The sequence below is a fragment of the Ochlerotatus camptorhynchus genome, unplaced genomic scaffold (genome assembly GCF_037179485.1).
Source record: "Ochlerotatus camptorhynchus isolate MF236.1 unplaced genomic scaffold, CSIRO-AGI_Acam_v1.1 ptg000255l, whole genome shotgun sequence".
Classification (NCBI taxonomy): Eukaryota; Metazoa; Arthropoda; class Insecta; order Diptera; family Culicidae; genus Ochlerotatus; species Ochlerotatus camptorhynchus.
The window spans coordinates 381,084-398,098 of record NW_027040745.1 but is presented as its reverse complement, the minus strand read 5'-3'; the positions used below and the strand labels follow the sequence as shown (position 1 = coordinate 398,098).

The following is a 17,015-nucleotide window of genomic DNA, read 5'->3' as shown; positions in this document are numbered from 1 at the left end:
CCTGGAAAACGAAGGAATGTTAGTGCAAGCCTCTGAGCTCCTTTCAAAATCATACGCTTCCCAAAAACCGTGGTGGTTTAAACCTACACTCTTCAACATTGGAATCAAAAGCTCTTCTACTGAATCGATCGCTAAAGTCATTGGATCAACTTACACTGCTAGCCAATTTTCTGGAAGGATCTGGTAATTCACCAAACGTCCCAAGTATCCCTGTAGAATTTCATCGCCAAAATCCAACAATCGACCCATTATATGCCTTATGTGCATGAGAAATTGACACTATCTATTTTGAATAAAAAACTGTTAAAAACTTCAATATAAAAAAGTCACATTTTTAAATTTTTCAAACTTATGTTAATAAGCTTTCAGTATCAAAAATGTGGACTTTTCTAAAATGAACACAATGGACACTTCAAAATTGAACAAAATCGTAAAACATAAACTTTTAGTAAAATTCTTGAACAATTTTTTTTAATGTTTCAAAATGTCAAAAGTCCCTCAAAATAACCTTCATGACCCAACAATGACCACATAAAAGTCCCACCGGTGTAGTACGCAATCCATAGATTGAGAAACGCTGCTCAAGATTCTAGGTATTTCGTACAAAGACAATTACCCTATCTTTGCACGAAATGTAGAGACCGCTTCAACGGCGTGGCAATTGTAGCAAAACAACCCCACCTCCGGCACCCGAGAGCAACTGTACGACCCATCAAAACGCAGGAACTTGGCAGTAAATTGCAACTGCACTGTGTCGCAAAATATGAAACGCGCCCATTCAAGACAAGCTCTAGATTAATGTCGGCGTCCGGATGACAAATGTTGTAATTACAGCCGTAAATTATTATTAATTGAATAAGTGCGCACATTACAAATGATGTGCGATACGGAACGTTTTGAAGTGTTGCGCACCACCGCGGTAAAGTCATTTTTCTCCCCGGCTCACCACTTGAGGCATATAATCCTAAATGATTGCTGTTTATCTTCCTCTCGCGGGAAGACGTTCGTCCCTTGCATCCATCTTTCTAAATTGAACCATTGTGACACGCTCTCCAAGGATGGCTCATAAAAGTGCAATTGTACAAAAACCAATAAACTAACCAATTCACGATACATCTCAACAACGCCCGTACTGACGCCTATCGTGGTCTGGTTCATTGCTTCCGCGGTTTGCTTCGCTGGCTGGTGTGGTGTGTGCTTAATCAAATCGGCCCTTTATGGAGCTGTCATAACTTGGGAAAGTGTAATTAATTGAATAATAATAGACAACGCTGGGCGCGAACGAGACCGCGAGTGTCGCCACACTACTCTACTTCTAGGTCCTTGCTTTGATACGCAGCATAGCCAAGGTGCCTGTCTCCATTCTTCCCGCCGTTCGGTCGGTCGTTCGTTCGTTGGTAGCCCCATCCCATATTAAACAGATGGCGTTTGTGTTCGGTGATGATGAAGCAATTATTCAATTTCACCTCTCTTTCGGGGGGAGAATCGGTGGCGACAATAACCCGCTCGCTGCTACTGACTGAAACTCTGTGTCGAGTTGAGCTCGACGAGTCGTCGTACTCGTGTAGCTCTAAATAGAGGTAGCTAGGTAATTTCACCCGGCCCGCCCCCGGAGAGGAAGCCTTTCGCTGTTCGCGCTCGCTGTTGTGGCGCCTGGCTAAATGGCATTTAATCAATATAGATTATGTTATTATAAATTGTTAATGTGCTGCCATCATTGACCTGACTCAGCAGCGGTGGGAGCACCATTGTTGCGGGATTGTTGTAATTTTTGTTGTCGGCGAAATTTGAGATTGGGTTATTAGATATTGGTGCCTAGCTCCATTTTTCGGGTTAGGTTTCAGTTTTTTTCTGATCGGTGAAGTAGTGTGACGAGGTTCATTTGAACGCGATGGATTGTAATTTATGTCCTGGATTAGGCATATTAAGTATCACATCATTCAGTGTTAATTTTCATTAGATATATTTCAACCTGTATATTTATATAGCTCCTAATTTAACTGCATGCATTCGTAAAAAAGGGATTCTACGGTTGTGATTCAATTGACTATCAACCGATGTTCTACAAAGCATGAAACATACCACACGTGGTACAAATACTGCCCACGATGAATTCTGAAATTCAGTTTTAAACGAAAGACATTAATATACAATTTTATAGAAATTTTCGATCAATCACAGAACTTGAATCTAAAGCATTATTGACCTGATTTTAAAGCGATACAATATGGGATCTTGAAAATTTAAAATTGGAGACACACACAATAACATAGTTTACGGAAGCATTTTCTCAATCAATATGAACCACCACTTTGCCTTTTCTCGGGCACAAAACTGACTTAGTGTATGAAGCTGACAATGCTTACGCACAATGTGTTCTAACATAGGGTGTTAGGGATTAGATCTAATCTTGGGCCTACTATCACAACCCGTCTGTATATTTCGAGCGGATTTTTTTCTCTCTAAAAGTATTTACCTTTCCGTATGTACCGGCCTCAGCCAGGTTGCAGCTCTCAGGAGTATTCGCTATCACATTTGCGCTTCCGGTTACCGGGTCGGCGGCGCCTCTATCAAGATCGGGGATCATCCGATCCCCCTGAAAAACTACAAGGGGGGGTACGCAATGGTGACGTAGGACTACGTGGTCTTATATAATAAATCTTATTTGTTAACTGCAACAGGAGCTTGTATTTTGTGTAGGAATAGGAATTTGAGTGGGGTTCTCTCTGTTTATACTCATTAGTATGACGCACTTGACATAAATGGTCCACAGCGACTCACGAAGAGCTACTGATTCCGATCAATAACGGTGCGGCTGCTTCCTCCTTCTATGGATTCTCATGTGGGCAGCAGCTCGCTGCTTGCAGGCAATATTTTGTTGTGTACTGGAGAACATTACCACTTACCACGCGGTGTTTTAATAAACGTGAGATCAGATTGGAATTCAACTTTGAAATCTGTGTTAGGGAAATCGCTTTTCGAAGGCAATCGGTGATTATTTCAATAATCATAGCAACAGTTGCACATTCGTGCAATTTTCAATAGTGACATTTGAAAAAAAAAAGAAAAAAGATAAAGTCTTAAATTTTTCAGATGCGTAGAAATATTTCTGATCGATTGGTGATAAAATTATTGAAATTGATCCAGGGACAGCGGAGTTATTAACGTTTAAAATCTTTCAAAATTTTGTTACATGTTCCATTTTCGGTTTTCACACAGTGTACCCCCATATAGAAATCACAGACGTAGTCCTACGTCAAAAAACCATACGCATCTTGGGCATTCTATTTAATCGACACTTGGCCTTCACGCAACACTTCCAGAGCGTTAAGGCTAGTTGCAAGACACCGATAAACCTTATCCGAACAATCTCCATGCCGCACCGCACCAGCAACCGAGCTATCCGGCTGCATGTAGTAAAGGCAATTTAACGACAGCCGTCTACTCTACCGTCTGGAGCTCACTGCAAATGCCAAGGACAAACTGTTGCAAGTCCGTGTACCGGTTTACAACGACTACATCCGGGTAGTTCCGGCTGACCCAGCCTGCGTTGAAGTCGGAGTACTTCCTTTCCGGTTTCGATTCGACACTGCAGTCGCCTTCAAAGCGGCTGCCTACTTGGCTAAAATATCGAATAACGAACGGATTCTTCTACTCAAGAAGGGTAATAGAGTTCTCCGTACAGCAACCAACACCGACCTCCCCTCAATAGCCAAGAGCCACTGGCTGGGAGGAAAAAGTTGGCAATCGAGACCGTTAAACATCGAAAGCTGGATTAAGGACCAGTTTAGAGCAGAAGACAAATTGGTGGCGCTCAGACATTCCGTTGTGGAGATGCTAAATTCCGGGTACCCCAGGCATGCGCTCTGTTGGTTTATGTTCTCCGTGGTGGACGCTCGGGTTGGCGAAGTATTTCCTCTAAAGCCGTGCTACGGTTATCATGCCCGTGTTCGCGCCGCACCTCCTCACTTTGCTATTGTCGTATTGACAACATTGCCCAAGCTACGCCACCCAGCTGGTAGTCGTTTGTAATCATATGACTCGGGGAGGCGTGAGGTAGGGACTTGTGAGAACGGGATCTTGGTACCACGCTCCTTCCAGGTTGTCAACTCACCATTTTGTAGCCCTGCAGTGGTGATATTCGAAGCAGAAACCACACCATCCGACCGACCAGTCCTAATCCTTACAGTTTCACACAGCGTAATCTCTGCTCCCCGGTCCAACATACCCACTCATCCGGGTTCCGGGGCATTGTGGCATCACTAGCAGCTTCGACAGACTGACCAGGACCAACCGGTGCCAGGTACACCGATGAAGCTCCCCTTCCGGACGTCAAGCGATGGGTCGAAACCTCCATGCAGGCTAGGTGGCAAGGAGATTGGTTGGCAAACCAAGGATCACTTCTAATGAAGATCGAGGAGAGCACGCGTCCATGGCGGGACCTTGAGAACCTGAAGGAGCAATGAGGCACCTTCAGCCACAGGTCACACCCGGCTCTCACACGATTTCGGCGGAGGAGCTTTCCGCAAGACCTGCGTCGTCTGTAAAATTCCAGCCACCGTCGAGCACATCCTCTACGTGTGTCCGAAGTACTAGCTCGTACGGCAACAACACGGCCTTTCGGGGAATAATGGCGACATACTGGGCGACGAACCTTCGATCTTGGCTACCCTGATGTCCTTCCTGAAGGACGCTGGATTATTATTCAGCGTTTGATTCCTTCCCCTCGGCCAGCGGGCTATCTCCTCCTATGAATTACCGAGGTTAGTTGGTAAGGAATTTTGAGAAAATTTGGAAGAGATTCTGAGGATTATTTCACAATTATTCTGAGGAGATTTGCCAAGTAATGCAAAATAGACATCCATAGGAATTCTGAAGTTAATTTTAAGAATTTCAGGTGAAAATAATCCAAAACATGTTTCCGTGGGATTTTTCGGAGAATACTGAGGGGGTAAGCTGAAAGAAGGATTACAATTACATCTGAGAATGATTCCAGAAGAACTTCAAAGGAATTCCCAGAGTGTTCTGACTCGAATGCCAAACAAATGTTGAGAATAATTCTACAAAATTTGTGGAGAACTGCAGGTTGATTCTTAGGAGAAATTCAAAGGGAATACTTCAGTGAATTCAACGAAAATTTTAAAAATTGTTCTGATGGATTTCATAGGAGTATTTGGAAGAATTCAAAGGAAAATGTTAAGGGAATTCCAAGAAAAACTCGAAAGAAATTGAATTCTTAATACCGGGGATAGCTCCAACAAAATTTACGGGAAAATTTCAAAGGAATTCGGAGGAGTATTTCAAGGATAGTCCGGTGATATTTTTTGAAAAATTTAAAAGAGAGTTCCAAGGAAATTCTTAGAAGCATTTCAAAGAATTAATGGGAATTAAGAGCAAAACTTAAAAGGAATTCCTATGGTAATTCCATGGGAATTTCAGGAGAATGCTAAGTGAATGCTGAGAAGAACTTCAAGTAATTTGTTTAGGAGTATTTTTCGGGGAATTGCTAGTTAATACACCGTAAGAATTGTGAATAATATGAAGAGTATGATGAGTGATCTGCAGTAGACTTTCAAGAGTACAGTATTGAGATTTGAAGAAATACTTCAAGTCTCCTCATCCATTCATGCATGAGTTAAGTAAAGAAGTGTGAGTTTGACTAGTACTACCGCATTTATTGCCCTTTGCCCATTTTCAACTTCTATTCAATTTTCATGCTGCCGTACTAACATAGAGGTAACTCTAAGACTAGAAGTTCCCGAAATAATGTGCTCAACTTTTTGGCTCAGCTCTGGTACTCTCTTCGGTCCCAAGCTAATCGATTCACCCCTCGAAACATAGGAAAAACCAATAACCCCTCATTTTATCTGTCAAACTTTCATAGCGAATCAAAACAAACATTGCGTAGTACTAGAATTTCGACTAGAATGGGATACGTTAATCGTTTGCTTGGGACCAATAGGCTAGTCAAGTAGTGAACCAATTTAAAATCGTTAGTTTCGTAGTGATTGTTGGTACTATTGAGCTTTCTGACATTTAAATATAACTCGCACACTTGCGTAAAGACTGGAACGCGCAAAACTTGGCCGACAAAAAAATCGTTTCTTTCAGTCAAAATTCATATCCCAAAAATATACATACTTTTCTTTTGGTAGTTCTATTCATATATTTAAAGGAAAAAAATGTTTGTTTATTCTTAACCCCTTCCATTCAATTTTACACAGTGGCCTCATCGACCTTATTCACTGCCGAAAGCCAGTTAGATTTAAACTGCTGCTCGTTTTCTATGGATTTATTAGTTTTTTTGAGATTTCGTTTGACCGAGGCCCAATACCGTTCGATAGAGCGGACTTCTGGGCTGTTGGGAGGGTTGTGATCTTTGTATACCACAACCACGTTGTTCGGATCGTACCACTCGATTGCCTTTTTCCCATAATGGCAGCTCGCTAAGTCCGACCAGAACAATACACCAATTTGAAGTTGGCCAATTTTGCGTGTTCCAGACTTTACTTAGGGGGTATGATAAAATAAGGATTAAAATTACATCTGAGAATGATTCCAGAAGAACTTCAAAGGAATTCCCAGAGTGTTCTAACTCGAATGCCGAACAAATTTTCACAATTCTAATAAAATGTGTGGAGAACTGCAGGTTGATTCTAAGGAGAAATTCAAAGGGAATACTGAAGTGAATTCAACGAAAATTCTGAAAATAATTCCGATGGATTTCATAGGAGTATTCGGAAGAATTCAAAGGAAAATGTTAAGGAAATTTCAAGAAAAACTCCAAAGAAATTGAATTCCAAATATCGGGGATAGTTCCAACAAAATTTAAGGGGAAATTTCATAGGAATTCCGAGGAGTATTTCAAAGATAGTCCGGTGATATTTTTGTAAAATTTAAAAGAGAGTTCCAAGGAAATTCTTAGAAGCATTTCAAAAAATTAATGGGAATTTAGAGCAAAACTTAAAAGGAATTCCTATGGTAATTCCATGGGAATTTCAGGAGAATGCTAAGTGAATGCTGAGAAGAACTCCAAGTAATTTGTTTAGGAGTTTTTTTTTTGGTGAATTGCTAGTTAATACACTGTAAGAATTGTGAATAATATGAAGAGTATGATGAGTGATCTGTAGTAGACTTTCAAGAGTATTATAGAGCACATTGTAAGGAAATTCAATGTTTCTATAAAAATTTCGAGATCCTGGACAGCGAAAAAAATCAAGATTCAAGATTTGGGAAAGCAGGAAAATTCTTAGACTTCGATTTTTCTTACAGATTTCATGCAAAAAAATTGTATTATCCTGGATTAAAAAAAAATGAAGATTCAGGGAGTTTTATTTAAAATGAAATATTTCCATTTATATCTCCAAAACTAGTAAACATATTTTAAATCCCAAAATGTGTTAAAGATCGCGAACTTGAAATTAATCAAATGTCTGCGACTTCATGAAGTCAAAACATTAATGCATTGCTCTGGCTGAAAGTCTCTCTAATAAAGATAACCTAACTTAACCATTAAGGCATTGATTTTTTATGAGATCTCAAACTAAGTAAAATTAAATAAATGTTAAACTTCAACTTTTAACAGTTTTTGAAAACCTCTTCGCTCTCTCGCGCGGTGAGATGTGAGGAATGCGATTTCTCTTATAGTTGGCACTACCAGGAAACCGTTCCGTCGGTACCATTGAATCACTAAAGATCGCTCCAAACAGTACATAAGAGCTAAAACTGATTCAGAGCCACACTTTTTTTTCGTACCGCTGGCTTCAGGGAGTTTGAAATACTTATTCTAATGTAAAAATCCGGAAAATCAAATCTCGATGGTTTTGTCTCACGCAGAATACTAGAAGTATCCAATTTTACCTATTTCTCTCAATTTCAGGCAAAATTAACTGCAATTTGGCTCTGTATAATTAAATGCACTGAATGATATGGTAGAAAGCCAAGGAAATCAGCTACACATAATTGTACACTGTGTACACCAATGAATTAGCCCACATTGCCTCATTTTCTTCAAAACTCGTTGGAGCACAATTATAGACATTCTGAACAATAACAACTTAAACAAGACGTAAGGTAGAAATTCTAAGTGCAATTTTCAAAAATCTCACGTATCACGAGAAAAGAGCCTATCATATACATTAAATTCCATTTTTACGCTGTTTTTTTTTTGTGATTGCCCTTATGCAGCATGACTACAAAATGTTTAAAACCATCATATTTTTCGGTGATTTTATTTTGATTTTCTTATTTTTTATTTTTTTAAAGTTGCATAACATTTTGTTGCAATTTGAGAACATACGACCAAAAATAGAGGCGAGAAAAAATCGCGTAAAAACAGAATTGAGATTTGAAGAAATACTTTTCAAGTCTCCTCATCCATTCATGCATGAGTTAGATAAAGGAGTGTGCGTTTGACTAGTACTTCCGCATTTGTGGCCCTTCCCCCAATTTCTATTCAATTTTCATGCTACCGTACCATTGATCTTTCTGACATTTAAATATAACTCGCATACTTGCGTAATTTCATTTTCAAGTGCGAAGTTTGTTATCCTCACCTTCGCTCCAGCCAAAAATGTTGGTTAGTTATTGTTATTCTCACTTACGGACCATCAATACTCGTGCGCATAGCGAAACTATAAACCAACCCTCTTAAGACCTTTCTCAGACTATTAAATTATCACACTAAAGCTTCATGTTCGATAGCATTTCCAACCAACTCAGAATTGAGTGCTAAAGAGTTAATTGATCGATTATCTTCATGGATGTTCTCGTGGTGTCTCTGGAAGAAAATCTTATATTAAAAAAAAAATCAGTGCCGCTGAAACACCCACCAAACTAGAGCTAAGGGTCACCCCTTTCATATGAGACTAGTATGGAAATATTCAATGGTGGGGCAGAAAATCATGTGTAGCATTACATTCGTATATTTTACATATTTTCATATAAACATATAAATTCATTGGGTAGGGATGGAACCATCAAATCACCAGATTGAAGCGATTCAGATGGGGAGAGTGAAATTGCCAACTCCCTGTTGTTAACATTTCGTGAATTGAAGGTGGGCTCTTCTCCCCACTCATTGGGACATCCCCTCGTATGATGGCTTGTTCTGTATCGGGTTGGAACATTTTTATCATTGAAAGGAAATTCTTGTTGCTCCCGTGGATCACACGTAAGTGTCTGCTTTCGAGTCCACCCTCCGTTTTTGGCCCTTCATACAATGGTAAACAAGTCAATACGAGGTGGACAGTCCACTGTCTAATGGCTGTACCCTGCAACAATGAGTGGTATCCTTTACATCAAATAATTAAGAGTGAACGTTTTTATGTATCTGGGATACTGAAAAAAATCAAAAGCAATTTAATAGAATAAAAAAGATATCCCTTGTTCTGCATAATTCATATTTGATTTTAAAGGAATGCAACCATGATTCAATACTGAGAATTTCTGAAGATCCCGACAAATTATTCATTGGTTTTGGAAATACTGGAAATACTTAAATACTATAAAATGTCTGATTCGAAAATCTCCCCACAGATTCAGCGAGAATTGACATTCACCATACAAAATAAAGCAATTTATCGTCCCCGTTTCTAAATGATTAAGCAAACTCAATCACACGAGCAACTAGTAGGTCATTTAAAGCCCCCAGCAATTTTATCGAAATGATATTTAAACAAACCTTCATCATTCTCACAATACAGCTCAGCTTTTTCCTAAAGTTTAATGTTCAAAATAAATCAAAATTTCCAGCTCCACAGACCTCACATAATAAATAGGCCACCATGAACACAGACGCTAAATGATATTTGATTCGCATCACGAGACATGTTTAAAATATAGCGTGTTCATAAATCAAACGCTACATTATGACATTATTTAGTCTACCAACAGCAGCAGCAGCAGCAACAGCCGAGTGCCATTTAAGCTGCATCGAGGGTAGTTCCATAGAGAGTCTATCCAATGTGCAACACTCGTGCCACTCCAAGTCGACGGGGCAATTATTTTCCGAACCTCTATGTCTAACCAGGCTCTTGCCGTATGACATTACACGCGTAATTCATGAAAAACGAGCAATGTCCACCCGTAACACACCAAAGCGCGAGCATCCACCGCACATCTAATTACCATTAACTCGTTTGTTTACCACTGGTGGTTGAAAACCAACAATTAATTTTCTCCGGCACTTATATTTCATAAAGCGGAGGAGAGAGGAAAAAAACGTCAAAAATCTAGAATATAATTTATGACCCCCGGTCGTGCCTATGAAGCGTAGTACCGGTTCCCTTCCACTGCCGGAAAGCGACCGACGACCCGCCAAGAGGTGGGAATTCATTCATAAATCGCCCTCAAACACACGTCCTCTGCTCAGCGCACATCTTACGACGGCCAAGACGAAGGTTTAATGGTTCTCCTTCCTTCCTATTTTTTTCGTTCCAGCTACATGTACCCGCTAGACAAAATCAGCATCAATGAATCATACTCGTCGTCCAGCTACTCGAAGCGTGTCTGCAGCGTGGAATCCCTGGCCACATCGACCAACACATGTAAGTTTCCGCGTCACGTTTTGGAAATAAAATTTACAAAAATCAATTAAGACTCGACTCTGTGTAGTCGGTAATCAGCAGCTTCACGCACATGTTCGAGCGAGTTGTGATCTGCATCATCGATCGATTGATCGATCGCTGTGATATTGCAGAAACAGTGAAACAAGACCGCGATTGATTGACAGATGGAGGTGAAGTTGAGACTTGTAGCCTGTCAGTAAGTTGTCACGCGTGACAATGCCCGTTTGTCGGCCCCCGCATGATTCGCAACGTTGTTCGACACTGTTTAATTGGAACGGAGCGTGATGTGGGGTCCATTTTCAGGAACTTAGCAACACGAGAGTGTCTGTAAAATTACTTTGCTTGAGCAGGTACAGAACAGGAATCAAGACCTTCGGATCCTTGGTATAGGTAGACTACAAATAACCGGATAGCAATTGCGTATGAATTGGAAATCAAGGAAAGATCGAACTGATATGTTATGGTGGGCAGTACACATCTTGTTCGAATCAAAAAAGAAGAGGGTGACGCATTTTCATTTGTGAACACTAGCGCACCTAGCGGTAGGAAGAATGATTTCAATTGGCGAATCAAAGCAAAACCAACACTGGTCATGCTACACCTAGTTTTAAGATCCGTAATTACAAAAATTTTGATGTACTAAAAAAATGTCATACAATTTGACAGATATCAAAACGTCACTACCATTTTCACATACTCGCCATCTGTGAGTCAATGGTCACTTTGATTCTTCAATAATTTCACAATAGAGATTTATGTGGTTTACAGGCAGGGTTGTTTCGACTCACTTAGAGTGAAATAGCTAATTGTGTGACCTAATGAGATGGAGAGAGATTAGTTATCTCGTGCAGAGGTGGTAACGTGACTTTTTTTTACTTTTAATTGTCACTATTTATTTATTTATGTTATGGTCAACAGGTAAAATATTCACCCCAATGACAGTATACTTATTGTAGACAAATTAACATAAAATACTCTTAAAATTGCACTTACTTCTAAAACGGGAAACATTGAAGTCAAATACATTTTAGCATCTGTTAAAGATACGACACATGCTCCGCATGGGCTCATTCCATCCGTAGTTGGTTAGTGGGAGGCGGTTAGTCAGGAAAGCATGCGATCGCATATTATGGTGGCGGGTATTGATGTCGATACTACTCAGCAGTGTAGAACTGTCAATGTTTCCCTGAAAAAGATCGCCCTCGCCATTGCTACTTTACGTCTCGCATCCAAAGTTCTCTAAGTTGATAAGCATACAACGGCTTTCATAGATAGGCAGATTTCTAGGGTCATTCCAGCCAAAATGCCTTGAAGCATACCGGATGAACTTCCGTTGAATAGCTTCAATACGCATGGTTTCATTTTGGTAGTATGGAGACCTCACGACCGTCAAATACTCCAAAATAAATCGCACCAACGAACAGTATAATGCTTTTAGGCAGTATACATCTTTGAATTTTTTTTTTTGGCGAAGTGGTATATGAACCCGAGTTGTGAGGAAGCTTTGGATACTACGTATGCAACATGATCCTTGAAGTTGAGCTTGGAGTCGATCAGTATTCCCAGATCCTTGATAGTCGATTCACGTTTCAAAGTTATGCCCGTCAGGGTGTAGTCATGGTGATGAAGCGAACGCTTGCGGCCAAAGGAAATTATAGAACATTTCGAGACATTCAGTGACATGCGATTAATACGACACCACTCAGCGAAGACTTCCAATTGTTGCTGCAAGAAAATGGTATCACTAGCTTCTTTTATCACGAAGTAGAGTTTCAAGTCGTCCGCATACGATAGTTCAAGGCATTTCAGGATGGTATTGACGTCATTCATGTACAACAGAAACAGAAATGGCCCAAGATGGCTACCTTGGGGAACGCCGGATGTCACGGGGATGCCAGTCAGGTAGGAGTAGAGCCAAGTAAGCAGGCCATCGTGAACACCTATCCTGTCGTATTTAGCCAACGCAATGTCATGGTTCATTTTGTCAAATGCTGCGGCTGTCTGTGTAGATTGCATCTACTTGATGGCCACTTTCTGGTTCATGAATGATGAACGAAGTGAATGTAACTAAATTGGTCGTCGTGGAACGCTTAGGCATGAAGCCATTACAGTGTGCAAAACTTTGAACCAATTTTTCGAGTATAATCAACTCAAAAAGTTTAGAGGTAACACTTAACGAAGCTATTCCACGATAGTTTAAAACAGTCCTTTTGCAGCCTTTCTTGTGGATTGGGAATACGAAAGACTTCTGCAGCTTGCTGGAAAAACCCCAGACATCAAGGAGATATTGAAAACGTTGGCTAGAGGTGTCGCGAGAGCAGTCAAGCAGCGTTTGAGGACTAACGACGGTACGTCATCTGGACCAGGGCCCGTTGAAGTATTTAGCTGCATCCCGGCTGAAATAACCATTTCACGGGTGATAGAAAATGGATGGCTGGAGAAGGTTGAGGGAGAGACGTTACTAGACGCAGCAATTACATCCTTAGTGCTGAGTCGTTCGTCGTTGAAAACACTGCTGAATTGTGTGCGAAACATGTCGGAAATACCCACGATAGAGTCCACTTCCACTACGTCGTTCGTCATACTTGAGGGTAATCCGCTTTCCTTTCTTTGGGCAATCACATGGCGCCAAAAGTTCTTAGGATTTGATTTCAGACGACGCTGAAGCTGCTCTTGCTGTGCATGGTAGAGCTGGTTCTTGAGTCGCTTGCAGAGCTGGTAAATATCACGGCCGTCATTTGACAATGAGAAAACAGGTCCTCTCACTATCACGAGACGAAACTACCAATCATTAGCTTTCTTCTCATTGTCCAATGATCAAGCACTCATGAAAGTAATTGTTATGTGGTTTTGACATCAACATTTCTAACTGATTTAGATGAATTTAAACAAGCAACCGTCTGTAATTGGTAAAGTGAATACATTATTAAGATTTCCTCGGTACAAGTACCTTTAATAGCAATAAATGAGCTTGTAACTACGATAATCTTAACACTGTCACGTTTTGTCATGACAAAAAAATCGATGAGATTTTAAAGAAAATCTCTATCATCGTTTTCACATCCGATGATAGTGACTGAAGTATCTCTGTAAATATCGGGGTTGGTAGACTCTAAAATTTGGTGCAAATCCGTTTCCTCCGCCGGCTACCAGAAGGGCTGGTTGACTAATGATTGACGTTCGTTGTGCGGGGTCGGCCTTCCGCCGAAGATGTGTAGCAACGGAGCTCGTCCGTTGCAGGCATCCTTGGAGACGGCTGCATCCAATGTGTAGTCCTAACTGGAGTCCTTGTCGTTTTTGTAAACATTGAAAAACAAAACAAAAACAAGAGTTGTTACAATACCGGGTTGCCAAACAAGACATTATTCACCAGCAAACAATAGTCAGTTCAATTACTTCTAGGAACTGCCGGCACAGCAGCGTCAGACTGAGGCACACTAAGAAAAATGTTGGCGCAAAATAAGTGTGTAGAGTGACCACACCTTGGGAATTCCTCAAAAATAAATTTTAAAATCTCTTTGAGATTCCCTTGAAATTTTCTTAATAACTGTCCAGGAATTTTGAACAGATCCCTACTAAAAAAAAATCATGGAACTTATCTTAAGGTTTGAAACGAATTGTAAATTCAATGTTCCGACGTGGCAGTCAAAAGCTAAGTGTGTCGATTCTCTTACATCATCGCCGACGTTTCGGTCCTAGGTTTTTGACCACCTAACAGTCAAAGCATTTAAAACGATTTTATTTAAATTTGCTTGAATTCTCCATGGAATGTTCATGCTTCTTCTTCTTCTTCTCCTTCTTCTTCGAATTTCAAGCTTTATTGCTTATCGCATTTTAGCTTATTGCGTGCTCTCAACTTAATTTTCTAGAGGCACTTCCACAATTATTAATTGAGAACTTTCGATGCCTGTACCATTTTTGCATTAGTATAATTGTGTGGCTAGTACAATCATACCCAGGGAAGTCGAGAAATTTTCCAGCCCAAAAAAATCCTAGACCAACCCGGGAATCGAACCCACCCACCTCCATCATGGTCTTGCTTTGTAGCTGCAATTCACCTCAAAAAAGTTTTGAAAGTCTGCTCATAATTATCTATGTTCCTCTCAAAATGCCCTTGGAATTATACTCGGTATTCCCTAGAAAATCTTCACAGAATGTCATTGAAATTGTACCGTCGTAAATCGATTCACTTGGTATTTTCCTCAGAATTCCCTAGGAGTTCTCTTAAGAATTAACTTGAAATTGTTTTTTTTAATTGCTTTTGAATTTTTCCTAGAATTATTTTGGAAGTATCCTCAGAATGCAATATCCTTGGAATTATTATCTTTTATAAGATTTATTTAATCTTATCAGTACTCATTCTGCCTATAAATGAGAAATTGGCTAATAAGCCATTTTTGTCAAAATCGAGAAAATGGTGTTAGTTGATATGTGGCACTTTTTTCAAGGTCCCCACTGTATACAATTTTGAAAAAATTGATTCGTGCGGATAAACGACTTTTTTTTTTTTTTTTTTTGTAAAATATAGTTTGTTTATTTTTAGCTAATGCAAGGTTGCAAATACTCATTTCAGCTAAAATAATGTTTTTCGGAATAATAAAACCAAAAGATGGTATGATGGCATGTTTTACTTGTAACTTACAAGAAGAGGTTACGAAGTATGCGTTGGAAACATAAAACCTGTAAATTTTGCTTTCTATGAGTCACAATCAGCGATTTGCTGATCGCTGAGTGAGTGAGTGAGTGAGTGAGTGAGTTTGGGAAAAATCGCTGATTTTGACTCTCATGAAGTGAAATAAACAGGTTAAATATGTCAAACACATTCTTTGCAACCTCTTCTTGTATCCTACCAATTCAAAGTTCGATCATGGCATCTAATTATTTCATAATTTAGAAAAACATTGTTTTAGCTGAAGTGAGTCTTTGCAACCTTGGCTAATAGATATCACATTCAATTTGTAAAAAATATTACTCTTCTAAATTCAGAAGGAATTCTAGTTCACCTACATCTATTCTGTTATTAATATTTGCATTAATATAGTTGATGTATTTTATAAACAATTTAAGAATTTCATTTCTTCTGGCTGCTGCAATGTTGCCCAAGATTGGTCGTATCAACTCGGTGAAGGAAAGTCGTTGCCATCCGCCAAGAGTCGTCATTATTCTTCGTTGTACGTGCGTCCATGCTGCAGCTATACGAGGGCACTCGCAGAACTTGTGCTGTAGCGTTTCAATAGACACCATGCAGTGCTGACAATTTGAATCATTTGCACGTCCGATAATGTTCATTAGTCTGCGGTGCTCCGTCTTCTCGTTGATTAACATGTAGAGATCGCTGCGTTGGCACGACGTTAATCCTCTGGACGAAATATTTGTCCAGATTTTTTTCCAATTTTGACCTGGCTGGTTCCGTTCCATCCTTGGCAGTTCGGTTTGCTCAAGATAGAGGCAATGAATTTGATCGCTGGTGGGATTTTGTTGGATGTTGGGTGGAAGCAAAGCAGTCTGCTGAGAAAGCAGTTTGAAACAAGGAAGATCGGCAGGGGGAGGAATATTTTGGGAGAGAAGGGAACGATAAAAGGGAATGGAATCGATCTCCTGCAGGTGGCGGTTGATGAGAAGCGCTTTGCATTTGATCGCTGGCAATTGTAGCTTTAGTCCACCTTTGTCTCTGCTACGTGCCAACTGCTGCATTGGAATGTTCCCATCGTCGCTGTCAGTTTCGCCGTGTGAACACACTGTGGTGGTATTACAGACGAAAGATACCACACCTTCGCTGTAATAAAGGTGTTTAACAAAATCATCTTCTGTTGCAGGGTAAGGGAGCGCATGTTATGCAACCAAATAAGTTGTGTTATTCTGGCTACTAAAGCATCCCAGTTTTGCTTCACCATCAGCCGCACTGAGTTGGTGAAAATAACACCCAGAACCTTCACATTCTCCTTCGTCTGCAGTCCTGGTATTACAAGTGGGTTCCCATTGACGAATCCAACATCGATAGCCACTGTTTTTTGCCGATTTAATTTTGCCCCGGCAACTAGCTCAAAACTGCCGAACAGCTGGTAAATACGGTCTATTGTTTGTGTTGAGGTTGCAATCAACGTGATGTCGTCGGCGTATGCAACGCAAAGGTCACCACCACAAACTCGCTCTATCCGTGTGAGGAGGGGATGGAGATAAAGCACGAAAAGTAACATCGACATTGGGTCTCCCTGCCGTACGGATCGCTCTATACGGAACGGCTGTGAAAGGCGCCCATTCACCAGCAGACGTGACGAAGACGCAGCAGCGATCCGAGAGAGCCAGCCGACGAAACCCTGGTTGAAACCCAGAGATAGAAGAGTCCGATGCAGGAACTCGTGAGAGACCCGATCGAACGCGTGGTCGAGATCGAAAGAGATCATTTTCCCTTTTTGCTTTCTCGCGGTTAGTTGTGCTACACGATCC

At 40.4% G+C, this 17,015-nt stretch overlaps 1 protein-coding gene across 2 annotated transcripts in view; it reads left to right on the top strand.

The window, feature by feature from the left end:
- LOC135704987 (netrin receptor unc-5-like) overlaps window positions 1–17,015 on the top strand; it is an 846,608-nt gene that overhangs the window by 819,358 nt on the left and 10,235 nt on the right. For both annotated transcript variants that reach the window (XM_065226538.1, XM_065226537.1), the window contains one exon: window positions 10,441–10,547. In XM_065226538.1, coding sequence (XP_065082610.1) covers window positions 10,441–10,547 — 107 coding nt within the window. The remainder of the gene's footprint in view (window positions 1–10,440; window positions 10,548–17,015) is intronic.